The sequence below is a fragment of the Heterodontus francisci genome, chromosome 1, assembly GCF_036365525.1.
Source record: "Heterodontus francisci isolate sHetFra1 chromosome 1, sHetFra1.hap1, whole genome shotgun sequence".
Taxonomy (NCBI): domain Eukaryota; kingdom Metazoa; phylum Chordata; class Chondrichthyes; order Heterodontiformes; family Heterodontidae; genus Heterodontus; species Heterodontus francisci.
The window spans coordinates 103,737,128-103,753,673 of record NC_090371.1 but is presented as its reverse complement, the minus strand read 5'-3'; the positions used below and the strand labels follow the sequence as shown (position 1 = coordinate 103,753,673).

The 16,546-nt window shown below is 45.6% G+C and overlaps 1 protein-coding gene across 3 annotated transcripts in view; it reads left to right on the top strand.

Annotated features, from left to right (window-relative positions):
* ercc8 (excision repair cross-complementation group 8) overlaps positions 1-16,359 on the top strand; it is a 116,623-nt gene extending 100,264 nt beyond the window's left edge. For all 3 annotated transcript variants that reach the window (XM_068033907.1, XM_068033898.1, XM_068033888.1), the window contains one exon: positions 15,079-16,359. In XM_068033907.1, coding sequence (XP_067890008.1) covers positions 15,079-15,147 — 69 coding nt within the window. In that variant the 3' untranslated portion in view covers positions 15,148-16,359. The remainder of the gene's footprint in view (positions 1-15,078) is intronic.
* The last annotated feature ends 187 nt before the right edge of the window (positions 16,360-16,546 follow it).

Here is a 16,546-nt window from a genome sequence, read left to right as displayed (position 1 = left end):
CTTAAAAAAAAAAATGAAATTTTTAGTCTTTCTCAATTCACTATGAAATTAGAGTATTTGGGAACCCCAGACTCTCAAGAACTGTTAGTGACCTGAAAGCATGAGGACAAAAGCAAAGCATTCAGTTCTTCCAAACAGAAAAAATTGATGGAGGGTAAAGAATTCCACTTGAAACAAAATAACTATGTGGGACATGAGGATAAGTTCTTTAGATTGAAAGTTTTTAATGATTTTTGCCAAGCACAGATTTTTTTAAAAATTGTTTTAGCAAATAAGCGACACAAATGAAAATTGATCAGGGGTTGAAGTAAAAAAAACAGACAGGTGCAATGTGTCTCACTTACTCAGTATGCCAGTGCACTAATCACAACACGAATGGAGAGGTTGCATTATGACCTTTTCCCCCCTTTGTTGCGTGTAGTTTATCCACCATTTGTCAAACTATTTACACTTAACTTTCAGGTGTCACACAGTATCAAGCACCAACAAAATATAATTTGAATCATAAAAGCAAAATACTGCAGATGCTGGAAATCTGAAATAAAAACAAGAAATGCTGGAATCACTCAGCAGGTCTGGCAGCATCTGTGGAAAGAGAAGCAGAGTTAACGTTTCGGGTCACTGACCCGAAACGTTACCTCTGCTTCTCTTTCCACAGATGCTGCCAGACCTGCTGAGTGATTCCAGCATTTCTTATAATTGAAATATCTTTTCTAACATAAGTTTACAAAAATGAAATAACTGTTATTTCTTGCTCTTTTTATCGGAACTGGACCGGGAGAGATTCTAGAGTTAAAAAAGAGAAGCAAGCAAAAGTCAATCTAGTTATTTTCCCAGTCACAGTAACCTTAATCTTCACCAGTTCCATATGGCATACGAGGATTTCCTTCTTGGATCTTAGAATATTCAGTTCTTCATTTATCTTTTACCGGAATGTTCCCATGTAGTTCGGCCATGGCTGTATAATGGCCTCTGAGTCATAACATCACGGGTTCAAGCCATGCTCCAGAAACTTGAGCATATGATCTATGCTGATACTTTAGTGCAGTACAGAGGGAGGCCCATCTTTCGGATTTTTTATTTACCCGTTCATGGGATGTGGGTGTCACTGACTAGGCCAGCACTTTTTTTTTAATCATTCATGGGATGTAGGCGTCACTGGCCAGGCCAGCATTTATTGCCCATCCCTAATTGCCCTTGAGAAGGTGGTGGTGAGCTGCCTTCCTGAACCTCTGCAGTCCATTTGGGGTAGGTATACCCACAGTGCTGTTAGGAAGGGAGTTCCAGGATTTTGACCCAGCACAGTGAAGGAACGGCAATATAGTTCCAAGTCAGGATGGTGTGTGACTTGGAGGGGAACTTGCAGGTGGTGGTGTTCCCATGTATTTGCTGGTAGAGGTTGTGGGTTTGGAAGGTGCTGTCTAAGGAGCCTTGGTGCATTGCTGCAGTGTACCTTGTAGATGCTACACACTGCTGCCACTGTGCGTCAGTGGTGGAGGGAATGAATGTTTGGCACCCCTTCCACAATCAAGCAGGCTGCTTTGTCCTGGATGGTTTTGAGCTTCTTGAGTGTTTTTGGAGCTGCACCCATCCAGGCAAGTGGAGAGTATTCCATCACACTCCTGACTTGTGCCTTGTAGATGTTGGACAGGCTTTGGGGAGTCAGGAGGTGAGTTACTCGCCTCAGGATGTCTAGCCTCTGACCTGCTGTTGTAGCCATGGTATTTATATGGCTACTCCAGTTCAGTTTCTGGTCGATGGTAGCCCCTAGAATGTTGATAGTGGGGGATTCAGCGATGGTAATGCTGTTAAATGTCAAGGGGAAATGGTTAGATTCTCTCTTGTTGGAGATGGTCATTGCCTGGCATTTGTGTGGCACGAATATTACTTGCCACTTATCAGCCCAAGCCTGGATGTTGTCCAGGTCTTGCTGTATATCTACACAGACTGCTTCAGTATCTGAGGAGTCACGAATGGTGCTGAACATTGTGCAGTCATCAGCGAACATTCCCACTTCTGACCTTATGATTGAAGGAAGGTCATTGATGAAGCAGCTGAAGATGGTTGGGCCTAGGACACTACCCTGAGGAACTCCTGCAGTGATGTCCTGGAGCTCAGATGATTGGCCTCCAACAACCACAACCATCTTCCTTTGCGCAAGGTATGACTCTAGCCAGCGGAGGGTTTTCCCCCTGATTCCCATTGACCTCAGTTTTGCTAGGGCTCCTTGATGCCATACTCGGTCAAATGCTGCCTTGATGTCAAGGGCAGTGACTCTCACCTCACCTCTTGAGTTCAGCTCTTCTGTCCATGTTTGAACCAAGGCTGTAATGAGGTCAGGAGCTGAGTGGCCCTGGCGGAACCCGAACGGAGCGTCACTGAGCAGGTCATTGCTAAGCAGGTGCCGCTTGATGGCACTGTTGATGACACCTTCCATCACTTTACTGATGATTGAGAGTAGGCTGATGGGGCGGTAATTAGCCGGGTTGGACTTGTCCTGGTTTTTGTGTACAGGACATACCTGGGAAATTTTCCACATTGCAGGGTAGATACCAGTGTAGTGTACTGGAACAGCTTGGTTCGGGGCGCGGCAAGTTCTGGAGCACAGGTCTTCAGTCACAGGAAAATATTGCCGGACTATTATCAGGGCCCATAGCTTTTGCAGTATCCAGTGCCTTCAGTCTTTTCTTGATATCAAGCGGAGTGAATTGAATTGGCTGAAGTATGGCATCTGTGATGCTGGCGACTTCAAGAGGAGGCCGAGATGGATCATTAACTTGGCACTTCTGGCTGAAGATTGTTGCAATTGCTTCAGCCTTATCTTTCGCACTGATGTGCTGGGCTCCCCCATGATTGAGGATGGGGATATTTGTGGAGCCACCTCCTCCAGTTAGATGTTTAATTGTCCACCACCATTCACGGCTGGATGTGGCAGGACTGCAGAGCTTAGATCTGATCCGTTGGTTATGGGATCGCTTAGCTCTGTCTATCGCATGCTGCTTACGCAATTTGGCCTGCAAGTACTCCTGGGTTGTAGCTTCACCAGGTTGACACCTCATTTTGAGGTATGCCTGGTGCTGCTCCTGGCATGCCCTCGTGCACTCTTCATTGAACCAGGGTTGGTCTCCTGGCTTGATGGTAATGGTAGAGTGGGGGATATGCCGAGCCATGAGGTTACAGGTTGTGGTTAAGTACAATTCTGCTGCTGATGATGGCCCACAGCGCCTCATGGATACCCAGTTTTGCATTGCTAGATCTGTTGTAAATCTATCCCATTTAGCACGGTGATAGTGCCACACAACACGATGGACGGTATCCTCAATGTGAAGGCTGGACTTTGTTTTATTGACTTTGATTTATTGCCCATCCTTAATTGCCCTTGAGAAGGTGGTGGTGAGTTGCCTTCTTGAGCTGCTGCAGTCCTTTTGGTGAGACATTAGATCAAGATCCTGTTTACCCCTTCATGTGACATGAAAGATCACATGGCATTATTTGAAGAAATCCAGGGAGTTCTCCTAGTATCCAGGCCAACATTTATCCCTCAACCAAAACAATGCTACATCTGGGACATTGTTATACCTGGATTGGCTGCTGAGTTTACTTAAATAGCCTAAAAAGTGACTACATTTCACCATACTTCATTGGCTGTGAAGTGCCTTGAGCTGCCCTGAGGATGTGAATGACAATATATAATTGTATGTTTGATCTTTTATTCTAAGCAGTAATTAATTTATAGTTAATTCACACTTACAATTAAAACATACATACTGACCAAGTTTGCTTCCTTTTTGTTGGTCATTCATGGGATAGCAATGCCACTGGCAAGGCCAGCATTTACGCCCATCTCTAGTTGTCCTGAGATGATTGTAGTGTTGTGGTTATGGAATGGTTTATTAAATAAGGGAAGAAAATATCAAAAAAAAAAATACAATGCCTTTCATTCATTCTTAGGGCAGAATTTAATGCGACCATTTAAGGCGGGAATGGTGGTATGTGGGGATGGATCACATCGGAACCATCTGCCTGGAAATCCAGTGTTGTGATGTCAGTTCCGGATTTTGTCAGCAGCAGAGAAGCACCTTGGTGGTATTGCCAACCCGACACGACTGGAGGCTATTTTAAATGGTTGCGTTTGCTGACAATGCTACCACTAGGTGGTGCTGCAGTGGCACATGCGCAAATGCAGCCTGTGCCAGTAAAACGTCACAGTCTGTGACGTCAGCAACTGCCAGGACTAAAGATGGCGCTGCTCAAATAATCACACGAAGGCAACCTATACACACGACAGGAGAAAGAGAGTGGGCGGGCAGGCCGGGAGGGAGGGAGCGAACGGGCAGACCGAGGTGGCGGGGGGGTGGGGGCGGTGAGAGCAAGCAGGTGATGAGAGCGGGCAGGCCGGGTGGGGTTGGAGGTAGAGGAGGAAAGCGCACCCGTCGCCACCACTAAGGTCTTCGGCTGCGCTCTCCCCGCTTGCCCCATCCCCAGCTCTCTCCCCGCCTCCCCCACCCCCGCTGTCTGCACGTGTTACTCGATGACGTAATCGGCGCATGCGCCAACCAGTCCTGGCAATGCGGAACGCAGCGCAGGTGCAGAGAGTAGGATCCAATCTGCGCATGTGCACAAGTTGGTGCAGTCTGATGACATCAGCTGCCGGCTGCATTGTCGATAATCACTTTGATTTTAAATTGCTGAGAAGCTTTTTTTTTAATCTAATTATTCTCGATTTAACAAGTGGTCCTTGATTTAGTGGACAGCGGGCGGCACTCGCATGCCTTCGGGTTCATGACCATTAAAACCTGGCGGCACCAAGAAGCTTCAGTGCCGCAATGGGGAGGCAGCCATGAACAGTGCTGCATAGAGGAAAAGAGGGGAGGTGCAGAGGCCATTGTCTGATTGTGTTGCTGTGTGCTCTTCAAGGGGGTTCAGGGTCTCTGGGGGCTCTTCGAGGGTTTAGTATGGATTTGGGGGTGCTTTATTGGGTTACCAAACTGCTGTGTGATATGTTTGGTCGCTCATACTGCTGGAAGAGAGGGTTGGCTATCAGCAAGGTTGGGCTCCGCGGACCATCAGGGACTCCCCAGAGAAAATTGTCAAAAGCTCAGTTGACAAGCCAAGGTCATCTCTGCATCGCGACCAATCTCCAGGCCCAGATCACCTGGTATGGGTCTCGTACACCCTGTATTTTTGGGCCTCTGTGTTGTGATGCCTCCAATGGAGGGAGAGCCAACAGGCTGCTGGGCCTATCCGTGAAACTGCACTATGAAAGCAACAGCAGCCGGCCATGCCAAGAAAGGCCCATGTATGCCAGAGAGTGTACTGGGCTCATACCAGCTACCTCCAAATGTCCAAGCGGCAGTGTCAGCAAAGACTACTGCTCTCCAGGGAGACCACACTGACTGATGTGCCCTGCTGCAGGACGAGTTGCGACCTCTAGGATTTGGGGGTCACCCTATGCCAGTGGCCCTGAAGAGCACGGTGGCACTCAACCTCTACACAAATGGATCTTTCTAGGAATTCATCGGGTTCATGTCTGAGGTCTTCCAGGCAGTCACCCACCGCTGCATCAAGGAGCTGACTAATGCCCTGTTCAAGAGTGCAGGCAACGTTATGTGCTACTGGACCAACCCTGACACTCAGGCTGAGAGGGCCATCGTTGGATATCGCGAGGTGTGATGGATTGCATGCACGTGGCCATCAAGGCTCCCATGGTTCAGCCGGCCACCTTCATCAATAGAAAGGGCTTTCATTCAATCTACTGGTCTGGGACCACCGAAACAATTTCCTGCAGATGTGTGCCTGCTTCCCGGGAAGCAGCCACAATGCCTACATACTTTAGCAGTCCCAGGTACCACAGCTTTTCAGGCCCTGCACTCCCCTTCAAGTGTGGATTCTTGGGGACAAGGGCGACCCATTGAAGACATGGCTACTGACACCAGTAAGGAACCCTCGCAATGTAGCAGAGGAGAGGTACAACACATTGGGCTGCTGAGATGAGATTCTGCTGTTTCGATTGATCTGGTGGAGCCTTGTATTATGCCCCGGCGAGAGTCTCGCATATCATGGTGTTCTGCTGTGCGCTGCACAATCTAGCACTGCGGAGGGGGGAGGCCTTGCATGACAATGAGATGCGTGAGTGACACTGATCCACCAACAAGGAGGACGCAGAGGAGGGAGAGGGGTAAGCAGCAATGGATGAAGACCTTACGCCGGAGGCCAGGCAAATTAAGGACATGCCAAAGAGGCAAGACAATCTCAAACACCTGCGTCTAGCCAACCTGATGTACACTCACAGACAATCCAATAAAAACTCACCAGAATGCATGTCGTCTGTCACCTCCTTTCCAGTTGTGTTCCTTAACTTGTGACCAGCTGCAATGTACGCTAGTGCCCATGGGAGATCATATGTTAATGAGTGCTGTGGTCATATTGGCATTGCACTAAGGGGAAAGAGGGAAATGAGCAGCTCACACTTAAGACATAATGGAAAATGACTTTCAGACAATGATCACTGATTTGCACAAAAGGACTTTAATTAATCACTATATTACATATTTCCTATACCCATGAGTTCCCAATTGTGGCTAGGTGGTCTTAATACATTTGCAAGTGTTCCTACGTGGTGTGATACCTGCGACAGCAGCTGGGCTGAGGCAGGCTGCTGATCAGGCTGCCCTTTGGCCTATGATGACTTTGGTGGGCATCCTCTGGCTGCCTGAGGCCCCAGCTCCCTGAGTGTGTCCTCACTGGTGCTGAACTTTCCTCAGGCATTGTGGCTGCTGCAGCTGGGCTCACTGGTGGAGAGATTGAGGAGCCAGTGTCCACACTCTGAGTGCCCTGGGGGAGCCCCCAGATGTGGATGGCACCTCTCCTCCTCCCTTTCAAGCTTCACTTGAATCTCCCTGCTCACCAAAGAAAGAAGAGGAGCAGGAGAAGTCTCCAGGCTCCTGTTCCTTCTCTTACCTTGCCACTGCAGCTTCGAGCTCATGGCCAAGGGGATGGTGTTTAGGTCAGCGTGCATCTGTGGGATCTGGCTCTCCATGAGAGTTGCCAACCTCTCGATGGAGGAAGCCATGCGCTCACATGCCTAAGATATGGCAGCACTCATGGCATCGATGGACTCCTCCATCGTCTCTGCATGGCCTTTGGCAACTCCGCCAAAGTTGCATTACCTCTCACTGCAACTCCAGCATGCCCTGTGCTGTCAAACCAGAGGCTCGTCATCAGCCTGGCCCTGGCCACCCACAGTCCTCCAGCTGTCAGAGGCCTCAGCTGCTTCAGCCTCAACCAGCTGCTCGGGCGTGGGTGTGTTGCTGTAACCAGCTTGTGACCCTGATTCTAAAACCGAGTGGTTACCCACCGAGGTGAAAGTATCTGCGCTGGTGGAAGGTGCAGGAGAGTCATGGGACGGTGCTTCCTCCGAGTGCACCTCTTCTGAGGTTGACGGCCGAGCCCCTGTAGCTGCAGTCTCTTGCGCATACCGAACTGCATGAGAGAACACAAACATTTGTTGGTTAGGCTGTGCAGATCTCGTCATGCCAACCATATGTGATGTGGATGTCCAAAAGTGATGAGTATGTCAATTGAAGGCAATCCTCACTCTCCTTCATAGAGACTCCAGTTTCTCCATTCAAGATTGCCCTGTGTGCCCGCCAGCTCAAAGGCCTCTTCCTCGACGATGGCGAGAGGACACCGGTCTGGAACTCTTCTGCCAGTCCAGGCTGTCTCCCTCCTGTTGTGGGCCATTTTGTCCTGTAAGAGGAAGGATGGAGGTAATAAAAGTTGGCATGGAGATCAACATTACAGTTCTGCTACTGTCAGCCCCTCGTCCCCTACTGGGAGATTTGATATCTTTCATGCTGATACACGCTGTCAGGGGAGTTAATGGGGATGAGCTATGGCCAAGATGCTGCCATGCATCTGTCAGGATGAGGTAATACCCTAGCCATCGCCGTTGTACTGCCACCCTCCCAATGTCATGCACCTTCCCTCATAGTCACATGCAATCCCCAAAAAGGAGAATGGTATGCAGCACTCACTTTGGTGGAATGCGGGAAGTTGTCGATCCTCTTTCGGCCCTGCACCCAGTTCTGCTAGGTGACCCCACAACTGCTGACCTTCTCTGTGATCTCCATCCAGGCTTGCTTGGTCATGCAGGAGGACCTCCTCTTGCCATCACTGAGGAATAGACTTCCCACTTTTCCCTTGCAACCTGGAGGAGAATCTGCAGGGAGACATCACTGAACTGTGGGGCCACCTGGTGCCTTGCCTCAGCCATTCTGTGCTGTCCTTGGGTGGGGGGGGGTGTCCAGCAGCATTTTCAGCTGCACACAGCTGGTAATGACTCTAAGGGAGGAGGGATTGCAGGCTTTTAAATATGGAGCCAGCACCTGCTCCGGAGTCAGCTGACGCCGTAATCAGCGACTCGCCTCCCGCCCCCACCGTGTGATTGGGAGGTACTCTGTCTCCACTATGCGAAATGGCCATCTGCTGCCTGATCGCAGTGGGTCAGCTGCCCACCTGATGGATGGGAATGGCACTCATTTCTAGGTTATTAAATTCAGCCCCTAGTTGAGACATTCACTATAGCAATGTAACCTGTAAAAAAAAAAGTGAGGAGCATATTTTTGAGTCATGTCAATTCTTTGTCAAGCATACTGTATGTATTTTATACATACATTAACATATTGTTTGCCTTTGCTCCGTGACCTTTTGGTCAGCTATGTGGCCTGGTCCAATCTGCACCTTCTCCTTTGTTATCTCTTGCCCAACCCCCACCTCACTTGTTTATAATCTGTGACTTTTCTAATATTTGTCAGTTCCGAAGAAGGGTCACTGACCCGAAACGTTAACTCTGCTTCTCTTTCCACAGATGCTGCCAGACCTGCTGAGTGAATCCAGCATTTCTTGTTTTTGTTTCAGATTTCCAGCATCCGCAGTATTTTGCTTTTATTTATGTATGTATTTTATATTGTGATCTCACAGCAATATGTATTTGCAATTCGGGTAAGGTACATATTGTCCAGTAAGCAGGCCGGGCAGGGACAGGATAGGGAGCTTGGAAGGTGTGGTAGGCTAAACTGCATTTACTTTAATGCAAGAAGCCTTACAGGTAAGGCAGATGAACTCAGAGCATGGATCGGTACATAGGATTGTGATATTATAGCTATTACGGAAACGTGGTTGAGGGATGGGCAGGACTGGCAGCTCAATGTTCTGGGGTACCGATCCCTTCAGCGTGACAGAGGTGGAGGTAAGAGGAGGGGGAGTTGCACTATTGATTAGGGAGAACATCACTCCAGTACTTAGAGAGGGTATCCTGGGGGGGAATGTCCAGTGAGGCCGTATGGGGTAGAACTTAGAAATAAGAAAGGGGTGATCATTTAGATGGGATTATACTATAAGCCCCCCAATAGTCAGAGGGAAGTGAAGGAGCATATATGTAGGGAAATCACAGATAGGTGTAGGAATTATAGGGTTGTAATAGTAGGTGATTTTAACTTCCCCAATATTAACTGGGACTGCCTTAGTGCTAAGGGATCAGATGGGGAAGAATTTGTTAAGTGTGTCCAGGATAGTTTTCTGAAGCAGTATGTGGATGGCCCTACTAGAGAAGGGGCTACACTCGACCTCCTCTTAGGAAATGAGGATGGGCAGGTGGTTGATGTGTCAGTGGGGGAGCACTTTGGGACCAGTGACCATAACTCTATTAGCTTCAAGATAGTAATGGAAAAGGATAGGACTGGTCCTCAGGTTAAAGTCCGAAATTGGGGGAAGGCTAATTTCGATGGCATCAGACAGGAACTCTCAAAAGTTGAATGGGAGAGGCTGTTTACAGGTAAAGGGATGTCTGGCAAGTGGGAGGCTTTTAAAAGTAAGATAGGAAGAGTTCAGGGCTGGCATGTTCCTGTTAGATGGAAGGGCAAGGCTGGCAAGTTTAGGAAACCTTGGTTGACAAGGGATATTGAGGGTCTGGTCAGGACAAAGAAGGAGGCTTATGTCAGGTATAGGCAGCTAGGATCGAGCGAGTCCGTCGAGGAGTGTAGGGGATGTAGAACTACACTTGAGAAGGAAATTAGGCGGGCGAAAAGGGGCCATGAGATTTCCCTGGCTGATGAGATAAAGGAGAATCCTAAAAGATTCTATAAGTGTATTGAGAGTAAAAGGGTAGCTCGGGAGAGAGTAGGTCCCCTTAAGGATCAGTGTGGCAATCTATGTGTGGAGCCACGGGAAATGGGCAAGGTCTTAAATGAATATTTCTCATCCGTATTTACCGTGGAGAAGGTCATGGAAGCTAGTGAGTTCAAGGGAGGGAACAGCGATATCCTGGAGCATATCAGCATTACAAAGGAGGAGGTGTTGGAGATTTTGAAGCGCATTAAGGTGGATAAATCCCTAGGGCCTGACCAGGTGTATCCCAGGATGCTGAGGGAAGCAAGGGAGGAGATTGCTGGGGCCCTGGCAGAGATTTTTGTATCATTGTTAGCCACGGGTGAGGTACCGGAAGACTGGAGGATAGCTAATGTGCCTTTATTTAAGGAGGGCAGCAGGGACAAGCCAGGGAACTACAGGCCGGTGAGCCTTCTAGCAGTGGTGGAAAAGTTATTGGAAGGGATTCTGAGAGACAGGATTTATATGCATCTGGAAAGGCATGGTCTGATTCGGGATAGTCAGCATGGCTTTGTGCGTGGGAAATCATGTCTCTCGAATTTGATTGAGTTTTTCGAGGAGGTGACCAAGAAGATTGATGAGGGCAGGGCGATGGACGTTGTCTACATGGACTTTAGCAAGGCCTTTGACAAGGTCCCGCATGGTAGGCTGGTCCAGAAGGTTCGAACACATGGAATCCAGGGTGAGCTAGCAAATTGGATACAAAATTGGCTTGGTGATAGGAGGCAGAGGGTGGTAGTGGAGGGTTGTTTTTCAGATTGCAGGCAGGTGACCAGTGGTGTGACGCAGGGATCGATGCTGGGCCCTCTGTTGTTTGTCATATATATTAATGACTTGGATGTGAATGTAAGGGGCATGATTAGTAAGTTTGCAGATGACACCAAAATTGGTGGTTATAGTGAACAGTGAAGAAGGTTGTCTAAGGTTACAACAGGATATAGATCAACTGGGAAAGTGGGCAAGGGAGTGGCAAATGGAATTTAATGCAGACAAGTGTGAAGTGATGCATTTTGGGAAGTTAAACCAGGGCAGGACATGTACAGTGAATGGCAGGGCCCTGGGGAGTGTTGTTGAGCAGAGAGACCTTGGGGTGCAAGTACATAGTTCCCTGAAAGTGGCAACACAAGTAGACAGGGTGGTGAAGAAGGCATATGGCATGCTTGCCTTCATCGGCCGAGGCATTGAGTACAAGAGTTGGGACGTCATGTTACAGTTGTACGTAATGTTGGTTAGGCCGCATTTGGAGTACTGTGTGCAGTTCTGGTCGCCGCACTACAGGAAAGATGTGATTAAGCGAGAGAGGGTGCAGAAAAGATTCACAAGGATGTTGACTGGTTTGGAGGGCCTGAGTTATAAAGAGAGATTGGATAGGCTGGGTCTGTTTTCCCTGGAGCAAAGGAGGCTGAGAGGGGACATGATAGAGGTATATAAAATTATAAGAGGCATAGATAGGGTAGATAGCCAGAGTCTGTTTCTCATGGTAGGGGTGACTAAAACTAGAGGGCATAGATTTAAGGTGAGAGGGAGGAGATCAAAGGGGTAAATTTTTCACACAAAGAATAATGGGTATCTGGAATGAGCTGCCTGAGGTGGTGGTGGAGGCAGGAACAGTAGCGACATTTAAGAGGCATCCGGACAGGTACTTGAATGAGCAAGGCATAGAGGGATATGGAATTAATGCAGGTGGGTGGGCTTAATATAGGTAGGCATTATGGTCGGCATGGACGCGGTGGGCCGAAGGGCCTGTTTCTATGCTGTACGACTCTAAGTTCTTCCCTTTCTATAATCTCTGCATTACCTGTTGCTATTGGGATGGTACTAGTGTCCTCCACCGTGAAAACTGAAGCAAAATACTGATTTCGTTTCGCCGCCATTTCTGTGTTCTCCTCTATTAACTCCCCAGTCTCATCCTCCAAGGGACCAACATTCACTTTAGCTACGCCCTTCCCTTTTATATACACTTATAAAAACAGATAGCAAAAGCTTCTATATTTTGCGCTAGTTTTCTTTCACAATTTACCTTTGTTCTTTTTATTACTTTTTTAGTAACCCTTTGTTGATCTTTAAAAGTTTCCCAATCTTCCAGCCTTCCACTGGCCTTTGCAATATGGTATGCCTTAATTTTTGTGTTTGTTATCCTTAACGTCATTGCTTAGCCTTCTTTTTTCCCCCTCTTACAATCTGTCTTCCTCTCTGGAATATATTTTAGTTGGGAGGAATTGAATATCTCCTTAAACATCTCCAACTGCTCATCAACTGTCCTACCTTTTAGTCTTCCTGCACAGTCCACTAGGGCCAAATCTGTGAAATATAAATCAGGGTTAACTTTGCTACTCTCTCCACAGATCCTGCCAGACCTGCTGAGTATTTCCAGCATTTTTTGGTTCTATTCCCAAGGGAAACAGTTTGAATGAAATAATGTTGGAAATTTACATTTTTGCTCTGCCCAGTACTCAGTGTCTGCAGTCTTCAGTGTTTTCATATATTTACTTTCTAACAATTGAATTTGGGTCCATTACACATCTGTTCCAAATTACAGCGCACTTCAATAATCTCAGATGACTAGATATTTACAACTTGCATATCCTAGCCTCCTGACTGTAAAACCCAAATGCTATTTTAAAATGTTTATTTTGCAAAATATATGGATTTTTCAGAATGCAGTGCATCATAGGCACATCTAAGCAAGAGAAAGTTTAGTTTAGTTTAGAGATACAGCACTGAAACAGGCCCTTCGGCCCACCGAGTCTGTGCCGACCATCAAACACCCATTTATACTAATCCTACACTAATTTCATATTCCTACCACATCCCCACCTGTCCCTATATTTTTCCCTACCACCTACCTATACTAGGGGCAATTGCTAATGGCAAATTTGCCGATCAACCTGCAAGTCTTTGGCATGTGGGAGGAAACCGGAGCACCCGGAGGAAACCCACGCAGACACAGGGAGAACTTGCAAACTCCACACAGGCAGTACCCGGAATTGAACCCAGGACCCTGGAGCTGTGAGGCTGCAGTGCTATCCTTTTTGTGCATCATTCAATCATATTATAAGGCAGCACTCTACCCCAATTCGTTTTGGTGGACAGAATATGTTTTTGATTAAGTCGAGGCGACACATTGGATTACATGTTGTTTACAATATTCACAGAAAATGCCTTAGCGAAACCTTGTTTAAGAATGAGCAAGCTCCTAATTTGCTCTGACTGGCTATTTTTCCACAGTATTTGAGTTCAGGTAGCGTGTAATCAGAGCTGAAGATGCATGTTGGAGCAGGTTGATCAGTTGGCATGCACCAAGATCTGGAAGAGTTTCCACAGAGCCACATTGTAAGCAGTAAAATAGTCATGGAAATCCCAATTATAGCAATAGTTTTGTTTACTGGACTTTGGATCAACATGAGAAGATCTGCAGCATTTGCTGTTTTGCAGGGGCCAAGACATTCTGGTGCAAGATATGCATGTATCATTTTAATTGACCTTTGTGTAAATAATTGTTTATGGCCAGGAAATGAAATGGGTGGTTTCCACAGTTTTTCCGTGATCTCTGCTTTGGTCTCCATTTTAAAGCAATCTGAGATTGGTAGGTGTTGGAAATGAGGATCATTGTACCAGAAGACTGCCTGTATTACAGACAAGCTAAAGTATGTTGTCTTGTAATGTCTTTGAACAGGTGGCCCAGCTATAGTTCCTCCTTGAGTTACAATCAGTGCTGTAGACATCCACAAGACGACCAGGTGGCATATTGGGCAAGGTCTTTCACCTCTGTAACCTGGGTTCAATTTCAGACAGAATGGGTTCTTAGTAGCCCTGTTTTTTTTTCGGGCAATGTCCCACAGTATAAAACTGCCCTTAAATTGCCAAACTCCTCAGTGGCCAAAAGTAGAGTGAGGATCCTTATGTCAAGGAGCTTCACTAGCATGGCAGCAAAGATGGGAATACATTATAGTCCTAATTTTCTGACTGTTGCTCACTGCTTGGGATGCCTTTAGTACAAAATGGAAAAGTTACAGTGGTGTACTACTCTATGCTCTTATGAGGTTAGGCTGAAGGCACATTCTTAGGACAGAGTGTAAAGAGTTTTACTGTGTGTGCGTGTGTATGCTTGATGTAGGTACCCAAAATGGAAAGTGTTCCCATTCCCAGCACTAAACTCCCTGATGAAAGGTCACAGACCTGAAACGTTAACTCTTTCTCTCTCTCTGTACAGATGTTGCTGGACCTGCTGAGCATTTCCAGGACTTTGTTTTTATATTAAAATCTCTCATCTTGATAACAAAATGCACAAAATTTATATTTAAAAGAAAAATAATTGACTGGTTAGAGCTTCTGACTATTAGGTGGAAAGGGTGCACTGGTCCCAGAAAAGTGCCAATCTAGTTCCTTTAAAAATGCGTTCTAGTACACACGGCTATTGCAGCCTTGGGAGGATATTGGTTTTGAGGTGCACTCTCTTCTTAGATCGATCTTGTCTCAACTGGCATTTCTGCTTGGTGTTTCTCTTGGGTCAAATATTTTAGGATTTTTGAGGTGATGGAGCAATGTCTATACATGAAGGAAATACTTCCCCCATCTCTCTCTCTCTATACCCTTCAGGTAATTCTACAAAGAGATGGCATCTGTAAGTATGTCATTGAGCTTGGCTGCATCACCTGACTCAAAGCTGAAACATTTTTGTAAAGGAAGGGGAGAAAATATTATTTGTGTAATACATACAACTCTGAACTATTGTGATTCACCATCATCTGAGTAAATTCTGCAGAAAACAGATTAAAAGTTCAGTAATCAATCTAAATTAACGTTTAGGAAGGTTTACTTCATATATATTTTGCTGGGTAAATAATAAATTTGAACAATTTGAATTAATGAAACATGAATTTATACTGACTAATTTTCCTTTTTTTGCAGTCTGAAGCTGGAACTTCTCAGAATCTCATCTTCCAGGATGAATGGAGCAGCAGTGATAATGAAAACTGAATTTCAGTTTACTCTCTTGGAGCAAGAAACTATTCTGAATATGTGTGTACATCTGTAAAATACTTCAAAACTGTTCAAACATTGAATTCTACACTAAGGTGATAACCTTCATTACTCTGGCAATGGCTCAGCGGGTAAATGTACCATCTGTTATGATAGTAAGCTATGCAGACCCAGATAGATCACATGACTTATCTGAGGTAGCTGACCTCAGCCAGGGGAGCTGTTGCAGTGCTACAATTGGCATTAGTTGCAACTATTGACTGTTATCCAGTCAGCCCTGCTCTAAAAAGTGCTTTTGTTTGGATCATTATCGGCTCATAGTCGGCTGCTAACAGTCACTGCCTAGGTTCATATACAAAGAATGACCACTTGAAAGAGTATTGGAGAGCTGCCAGCCCTTGTCAAAAAACACAAAAGCAGGAACTGGTTCCTACAGGTCACAAAGGGAGATGTAAATACAGAATTGTTCTTACTTAGCTACAAAGATTTAAAACACAAATACTGTAGAATGTTCAGCATGTCGTATTGATTTATTTCCAATGTTACTTTTTTGAGGATGGATAATCTTTCGTAATTGAACTAACTTCTTAACCCAAGAGTAACACGACTTAATTCCAGGTTGAATGATTCTTGGTATCAATTAATAACTGTACTAATCACTCCCAGGTATTTCATGACCCCAGAAATACATATGCACACATCCATATGCCTGATCTACAATTTAAATAACTGGAATTTATTTTGCTTTGGTGCAACTAATTTGCATTCTGATGATTAGGATCATGTGGCATTGATGGATAAACCTGAGTATCAAACGGCAGAGTACTGTATTTTGCTATAGTACAGTTGTGTATACCTGCTTGTTTCATTCCATTTTTAGTTTACAGTCTGCTGCAGCCATCTGAAGATTTTTTAAGTGTTAAATTTGATTTAAAGACTGAAAAGTTGAATTACTGTAAATGATTTGATCAATAGAATATAAAACACGTAAAAGGTTTTTACATATAAAGCAAGCCAAATTGAAGCAATTGTTTTGAACAGAAGATATTTTTTTAATTTGAAAGATTGGAAGATTGAGTACTGAAGATGATCTTTAAATGCTGGATTTGTGCATTTTAAGTATGTGAGATCTGTTAAATACCATTGGGCTACTAGACAAAGTTTTTGGAAGACAACACTTCATTTAATAAAAACAAATCATAAAACTTATTTTACTCTAGTTCCTTTTTGATTTATATTTATGTCAAGAAATGTATGACAACAGGAGAATGTAACTGTTTACAATGCTGAAACAGAACTGCAGAATTTAATGATACAGTAGCACACATTGGATTCACCTTTTAAGTTACAACATGGTTTTAAGTTTCTGCAGTTCCAATTTGATTAACCACTGCAC